Source organism: Haliaeetus leucocephalus, unplaced genomic scaffold (assembly GCF_000737465.1).
Source record: "Haliaeetus leucocephalus isolate CR32 unplaced genomic scaffold, Haliaeetus_leucocephalus-4.0 Scaffold964, whole genome shotgun sequence".
In the NCBI taxonomy this organism is placed as follows: Eukaryota; Metazoa; Chordata; class Aves; order Accipitriformes; family Accipitridae; genus Haliaeetus; species Haliaeetus leucocephalus.
In genome coordinates, this window is record NW_010973400.1 from 2,353,225 (window position 1) to 2,361,397 (window position 8,173).

The following is an 8,173-nucleotide window of genomic DNA, read 5'->3' on the forward strand; positions in this document are numbered from 1 at the left end:
TCCATATTCTGCTTGCTTAGGATGCAAGCAGCGTGCAAACAGGAGTGTGCTACAGAGAGCCTCCACGAGCCGCAGCGTGGTGGTGCCAGCAATAATTCCAGAGCAGCTAATTTAGTACCAGCAATTCCCAACAGACACCAGAAAAGCATTTTCTTCCTCCTCCGACTGTTAACCAGTAAGATTTATTAGATGGTTCTGCCGAATGGAAATCTTTAATAAAACTTCGACTCGGGCTGAACAGCACAAAACCAGGGTCGGTTTGTGGATATTTTCTTTTTTTTTTTTTTCTTCTCTTCTTTTTAAATAAACCCTTGTTCTTGAACAGCGAAGCATGGTGACTCCTGTGCTTAACTACTAGGCATTGCTAATGTACAGCACCAGCCGCAGATTCCCCCAGCTGATTCCTTTCCTCATTGCAAAGTTCATGGTAACTCCAGGCACTGGAAAGGGTTAGAGCACAGCTTGTTTGGATGGATATTCCCATGTGAAGCTATTACAGAGCACAGTTCCTCCTTCTCGAGCCCGCAGATGTAAAGGCTGGTCTGTTCAGCAAGGCAGCATTTGCAGCTGGAAGTGTTTGTGGTCCAGACGAGAATACTGAAATCTTCCAGCATATCTGGAAGGAGACGTGTGGCTGGGACTATGCTCCACAGACAGCAGATGAGAACTGCCACACCAGACTAATAGCAATAATTTCTGTAGCAGTTGATGACATGAAGGATTTCAGTGTGCATTAAAGCGTAACTGATACAGACAGAGCACTCGGGCCGTTACTGATGTGCAACAGACTTTGGAATAAAACATTGCTGGTTTTCAGCAACCAGTAACAATGCCACATGATGGTTTTGGATCATTAGCAAGGGAAAGTGCTCACGGAGTAGGGGAGAATATAACTGGAGCTTGGCCAAAACACCCACGCTAATAATCCCAGTCCAAGAAGTGTCATGATATCCTCCTAATTGACCATGACTAATCTGGACCCTCATTTATCCATCTTATTGTAAAGATGACACCTCTGGCAGCACAACACAGCCACCCGAGCTTGAGCCCTCTCACACATAACAACCTGGCTGCCAACCCGGCCGCAAACAACCACACAGGTTGTCAGCACCGCTACCAAACTGGGGACAACGCTTTGGCACCCTGAGCACCGCCACCCACGGCGACAGCAGCAATGCCTTTCGCTTTGGCGCCGCAAACCACCGCGCAGGTTTCGCTAAAAGGTCCCCAGTTTAAGCAAGAGCTTAAGGGGCACTTGCAGTTCTACCTAGCGCCGCACAGAGCCGTGTCCCACAGTAGCTGGTACCCTGCCGGCTTCTCTTATCCCGGCGCTGACTCCAGCCAGTTGACGAGCATCGTTCAGTTCCACCTCCAATAAAGCCCTCCTGAAATCTTAGGGCAGGAAGGAAATCCATCCACTAATAATTGTGGGGATTTTTTTTTTCTTCTTTTGAGCAGATTCTGTGCCTATCTAACTGATCATATTTAATAATGTTTATGGAACTGCTCCAAATAAATTAGTGAGTGTGTGTGCATGCATAGCCAGGAGTGAGGAGGGAGAGGAGCTTTGGTTGTAGCCTCAGAAGATACTAAGTTTCAGGGAGTCAAAACAACACACTAATTCAGCCATTTCAAATCTTTTACAACCCCAGACATTACAGGAAAGGGGTATTTTTTAACATTTCCTGATAAGGCTGAAGTGATCTTTAGGATTAAGCAGGAAATTTTAAAATAACAATAATAATAATAATAATAATAATAAAAAGAAGAAGCAGCAAAATTAACAGACTTTGCTGGTAGCCCCACCGCTTGGTGCTATGTCTAGCCATCACGACCAGGAGAGGGAAGGGCTGGAGCAGGAGCTCCCAGGCACTCGGCTCTCAAACACTACGGAAAAGAGGCACTGACATCTTCCGCTTTGTTTCTAAATTACTGCCCATCAGGACACTTTCGCTGTAAGATGTTTTTGAATGAAAAGTAGAGGGTCCATAACGCTCTTGGTGGGAAGGTGGCCACAAAGCAAATGGCAGCTGAGCTGCCTGAGGAGGGCCCCAGCTGAAAGCACCACCAGCTCGTGGGTGCCAAGCCCTGGTGCTCCATGCCTGAGCTGGAGCACGCTTAGTTTTGCTTACATGTGATTAAAAAAGTTAATTAAAAAGCAATGCAAAGTCAAATGCAGCAACAAAGGGAAAAATCAGATCCTGGGCTATATCTGCAGGGGTGTTACTAGCAGAGATAGAGATGTCATCATCCCACTCTACTCAACACTTGTCAGGCTGCACCAGGAGTACTGTGTCCAGTTATGGTCCTCACAATTCAAAAAAGGCACAGACAGACTGGAGAGGGTCCAGAAGTGGGCCACGAAGATGATCAAAGGGGTGGAGAACCTGCATTATAAGGAAAGACTGAAGGAGTTTGGTCCCTTCTCCCTGGAAAAGAGAAGGCCCGGGGGGACCTCACACAGTATTCCAGCACTTAAAGGGCAACTACAAGGAGGATGGAGGCTCTAACTTCACAAGGAGCCACATGGAGAAGACAAGGGGCAACAGGTTCAAGTTGCATTGGGAGAGGTTTCATCTCAATGTAAGAATTTTTTACGGTGAGAACAATCACCCACTGGAACAAGCTCCCCAGGGTCATGCTAGAGTCCCCATCACTGGAGGTTTTCAAGATGCAACTGGACAGGGTGCTAGATAATCTTATCTAGTGTCCTTCTCCCATGAAAGCTTGGACCAGATGATCTTTCGAGGTCCTTCCAACCTGGGCTATTCTATGTGTCTATGATTCAATGATTCGCCTTGTCCATCAAGTCCTTTAATGGCCAGCTGTCAGAGAGGGATCTTCTCTGCCACCTGTTTTCTCAGGCTGGGGAAGGACTGCGAGGAGGGTAGGCGAGAAGAGATTTAAAAGGTGTTTAGATTACACAAGCATTCCAACCATAGACAGCCAGGTCCCCACCAGCCCTTGGTGCACCTCAGCCTCACAGGGATTTTCTTAGGATTGTGATTCATAGCTTCATGGAGGTCAGCAGATGGACCAGACTAGTGGTGGCCGTGTTGGGGGATAGTCACAGCGTGATCCTCTGACACTGCTCATGGTTTGGGCAATGAAGGACGCCCTGGCACCTCCAGTGAATCTGCTGCAGGGCTATAGGTGAAGCCTGTCTAGTAAACGACAGTAATTACCTGCGGAGTAGAAAGCAGGGTCATTAGCCTGCCGGGTAATAATTTGCAAAATGCTGAAATGTATTTTCCTGGAAGGAGTGGATGGAGTGACCTCCATTTTGATACCAATTACGTTCACCCTGGGTGTGCTGCTGGAGAGATGGAGGTCCGGCTGCTCCTTAGCTGGGGAGGTCGCTGCCTCCAAAGCTGCTGGAGAGTTTGTGTCCCCTCAGTGAGGCTCTGTGGTGCGAAGCTGCATTCCTTCCCAGGCTCTGACAGCCTGTAATCATTTTATCTCTCAGGATTAATGGCACCAAGCAATAAACTCTCATCCTAATTATTGTAATTATTTCTTTCTTTGTACGTCAGCCTTGGTAACGATGTTTTTACAGCTGATGGGATGGAAGGGAGGGGAGAAAAGAAATATTGTCACAGTAATGAAGAAAGAGCAATGAGCATACTCCTTTCCACTCACTTTCCTCAGGGTTTTAGAGCCCACTTGAATTTCCTACTCCCTAAGGTCCCAGAAATTAGCAGTGATTGTTCTAATACTGCAAAGTAGGAGCAATCTAGGACTAAATTCCTAATTGATCTTAAGTACCTACCTGCCACTTTAGCCCCAGAGATGCCTGAATGTCTCCAAAGTCCCCTGTACCCACTGCATACTTAAAACTGCCTATTTCTTGATAGCAGTAGCTCACCGTTTTTCTTAACCTCAGGCATGACTCACAAGCTAAGCGTTATGCCAGTTTTAGCTATGGGAATTGCATACGGAGGGGACAGAAGCTACTCTAATCACTACTTAAAATTCATACAGTCTTTCAGAGGGTGGAATTCAGCATCCATTTCTTCCCCAGCACATTAGCACCATGATGGGAGGTTACAGGATGGAGCTGCTTGTCCCAGCTGCTGGGCAGGAATTTCCTTCAGTGCTGTAGCCCAGGTGCTGGAGAACAAGAGCAACATTTGCCCACCTGCTGTAACCTCTAATCCAGAGCATGGGCTGGGGAGGAACCCGGACCCAGATCATTTCAGGAGGGTGTGCTTAGCTACTCAGCGGCTCTACGGTGGCAGCAGCTTTGGCTTAGAGTAGCTGCTACTAAACATGACACAGAGGAGACTTTACTAGAAGAAATGTGGGCAGCTAAGATACTACGCAGGAATTTATAAAGCACCCATGTCCCTGTTTAGAGACCTAACACTAGATGACCAAGGGGATACCTGGCACTTCAGGCCAGACTTCAGCTGTGCAGCACACAGCCAGGTAGGAAGGGCTGGTGGTAGCTTGGCTCCTGTTCCCAGGGTCACCTAGAGCAGAGATGGAAGGGTCTTCACACAGGGTCCTCCCTCTGTCCACCCCATCCTTCCCATGCAGATCAAAAGCTCCGAGCAGAGCAGTCTCATCACGTAACGAGTAGGAAGTATTAGGCCTCGTATGCAAGTGGCAGCAGCCAGCAAGGTCCTCTCCTGTGGTGGTGTGAGGTGCTGTCATCTACACTAGTGTGTCTGCACTAGTAAATTAAAACTTGGGTGAGGCCATTCATGGGCACTGGACCTTGACCATCAACACTGATGGAACCGGCCCCAGGCTCCATGTTCCACACTAGTATTTCTTTTAATTGCCCATTATTGATAGTTCTGCAGCCAGATCTTTCTTGGGGATCTTTTTTTTCTTTGGAAGTTTGTTTGGTTTTTCCCATTTCACCCAATTAAATTGCTAAATTAACCCCCTTTTTTTTTTTCTGTCAAGCTTTGTGTAGGGATAATTTTTTAATGACTGATCAGCGTTTCATTAGAGAACCAAGGCAGCAAAGCTGCTTTGTACCACAGTCCATCTCTGACATTGGCCCCTCTTCTGCCCAGTACATCCCAAACCATATCCCAATTCAAATAATCTTCCAACTCCTTCAGCTTCACTATTAAGAAAAAAAAAAGTGAAACACAAACAGCAACCACTACCCCATGGCCTCATTTCTAAACTCTCATCCTGCTGGTTTCTGCAGCCCCTCTGCCACATCAGGACTGTTTCAGCATGGGGTAGGACCATCCTTCTCCCCTCCTCATGCTGTATTTTTGCAAGCTGCAATTCCCAGCCTGTCTTGCTTTAAAACAGTAACTTGTTCCAGTACAGAGACGGGCTTCCCACCCCACAACACCGTGGCTTAATTTGCACGTTTGTCTGATTTACTGGGTCTGCTGGTCCTGCCACCTCTGATCCCTCCTGGCCAGGGGGACCTCAGCCCTGGCAGGAGTCCCTGCTGGGCAGTGCCTCTCCACCACCAGCTCCAGCTCCTTTGGAGGTGGGCTCATTCTCTTTCAGAGCCGTCTTTCAGGATGACACTTGCTTTAGTCAAGTCCTCGTTCTTCCCTGTTTCTCCCTGACGTTTCAAAAATAATTACCAGTGGTTCAGTAAGTTCATTAGCAAACTCCCTTAGGACCCTGGGCTATGTATCATCCAGCCCTGCTGATTTGTGGATAGGCTCTAATCAAGTGTTTCAAGTCTCTCTCTCCTTCTTCCTCCTTTCAGATTAACAGTTATTTTGACAAGATTCTCATTATTTCCTATTTCCTGGCAGTACCCAGGGACTAGGCTTATTTAAGTCCTCACTGTTGTCATTGTGGGTTTATTTTTAACCTCAGGCTCTGCTTCTCCGGCAAGGACATCAGAGTTTTGTGTTCTTCAGAAACATGTGGCTTTGTCAGTGCCATTTTAGTCTCAGTTCACCCTGGGTCTTCCACTGCTCCCTGTCTTTTGCCTTTATCACTTTTTATCCTCCTTCTTCCCGCTGCTCCAAAATTAGCCAGAAGAAATTACTTTGCTTTTACCAAGCCTGCAGGGTTACTACCCTTCTCCACCTTCTTTGATCTAGGCCACCTTCTTGGCTGCAATTAATTTTTCATCTTCCCCTCCCTCTTTTCCTCCCTGCTGTCCTCTGGTGTGTACGTACTCTCCAAGTCTCCATTTTCCTTCCCAACACAACTGTCCACCAACTCCTCTTGGAAGGGACCCAACCACCAGAAAACCTCTTGGAAGGGACCCCAACCACCAGAAAGCCACCGCCAACCCCATCCAGCTTAACATGATCTTCAAATGTTGGGGGCCAAACTCAGGCTTCCCAGCAGATGAAAAGCAGAGCCTCCCCCACTTTTGGGTTCCCGCCACGCACTGGGAAGGCAGCATGGAGAACACAGCAGCCCTGCATAGGCTTTTCCCAGCCAGCTGCCTGCTATCTCTGTCATCCTTCTGCCCTTTCCAAATACCCACCCAGGAGCCCAGCCCCTCGTTGTCTGTCTTCGTTAGCCCAAAGCAAGTGTCATGCCCTATGCATGATTGCTGGAGAGGCCAAGGCATTAAGTGGAAGGAGGAGGAGGAAGAGATGAGGCCGAAGGGCAATTTTTCTTTCAAATACCTTCCCACCTAGGTACCTTCCCTCCTATCAAGAGCCTATGGACCACAGGATTAGCCCAGCCTCATTATCCTTGATTTGCAAGAGATGTCTGAAGTCAAACACTTCCATTTGAAAAAAAGCAGTAAGGTTTTTTGTCTTCTTTAGATGCCAACATAGAGCTCCTCTGGCAATCCCTCAGCTGCACATCCCCAACCATCAGATTTGCGTCCCCCGGGTTGGCTTCCCACTGGTCCCCCCACTCCTGGGTGTGCAAGGAGGACAAGTCAGCAGGACCTCCGGGCTCCCACGCCAGAGCGTGACCATGGAAGGGGCTGAAGGAACAGAGCATTTTTCAGAGGGGTTTTTTCCCCACTTTGCAGCATTCATTGATAATTAGAGGAGTAACTTGAAGCAAGGGTTTATTCCAACTGAGGCAGCAGGGACTCTGAATTGCTTAGATTGCTTTCACATGTGCATGGTGTTACAGGGACACGTTGTCCTGCTACATTTGCTGCAGATCCCAACGGTGGGCTGGAGAAACAACTTACTTGGACTAATTTCTGTTGTTTAAATTAGAGACAACATTTACCTACCTGGCAGAAACATAAAGAGGATTAATTTGGGGGAGAGAAAGAGAGAGGGAAAAGAAATACCCACACACGCTTTATATAGATAAAAGATGCATTCGTCGTTTACCCCTTGTTATGAAAGACTGGGTTTGTTTTAATCCTAAAAAGAAAATTATTGGGTAAGAAGACTAACTAAAACTTTCTTTATTTTAAAAATACAGCGCTGTGGTTCTGGATGGAAAAATTTATGCCACTGGTGGGATCGTTAGCAGCGAAGGACCTGCCCTGGGAAACATGGAAGCCTACGACCCTAAAACAAATACATGGACACTTCTACCAAATATGCCCTGCCCTGTTTTTCGACATGGCTGTGTAGTAATCAAGAAGTACATTCAGAGCGGCTGATACTACCCAGGAATTGGATGGAGAACTGTTTGTACCTGTTGAAAGCAGGCAAGAAGAATACTACTACTTAAGAAACAAAAGCAGCGAAGCCAGCCAGTGAACATATTGCTCTAAAGTCTTGAATAGTGTCTACATTGAATGTAGAAAAATCATCCTCACCTTTTGGTGAAAAGGAGCAGAGAGCTCCGTGCTATGTAAGATATTGTAACTTAATAATACAAGGGTGTCACTAGATGTTATAGTGGCACTTGTTCTGGACGTCGGCTTTTGGTCAACCCAGGTGCAATAGAATTTCACATATTTTTTAAGCTGGGGAAGAGAGGAAAAAAAAAAATCTGCATTTTACTTTAGAGCTCAAGCTTGATTCTTAAGATAACCATGCAGATTAGTTTTACTATTACACTTTAGGCATCAATCTATTTGAAAGGTCAAAGTGTCCTTACCACTTTGATTCCTACATTTGTTTTTAACAAATACATGCTTTTCAGTACCAATGACTGAGAGAAATCTTGTGTGACAGATGGCTTATGTTGATGTCAGTCTTCCAACAGATCAAATGAATCTTTCAGTCCTCTAGAGCAGAGCCCAGAAGAGGGGTGAGGTGGGGACTGGGAAGAAGAAGAATAGCCATTGGTAATAAATTCC

At 46.7% G+C, this 8,173-nt stretch overlaps 1 protein-coding gene across 1 annotated transcript in view; it reads left to right on the top strand.

Annotated features, from left to right (window-relative positions):
- Window positions 1–8,173, top strand: part of KLHL29 (kelch-like family member 29) — a 250,799-nt gene extending 242,626 nt beyond the window's left edge. The window contains exon 14 of the mRNA XM_010584304.1: window positions 7,345–8,173. Within this exon, the coding sequence (XP_010582606.1) occupies window positions 7,345–7,528 (184 nt within the window). The 3' untranslated portion in view covers window positions 7,529–8,173. The remainder of the gene's footprint in view (window positions 1–7,344) is intronic.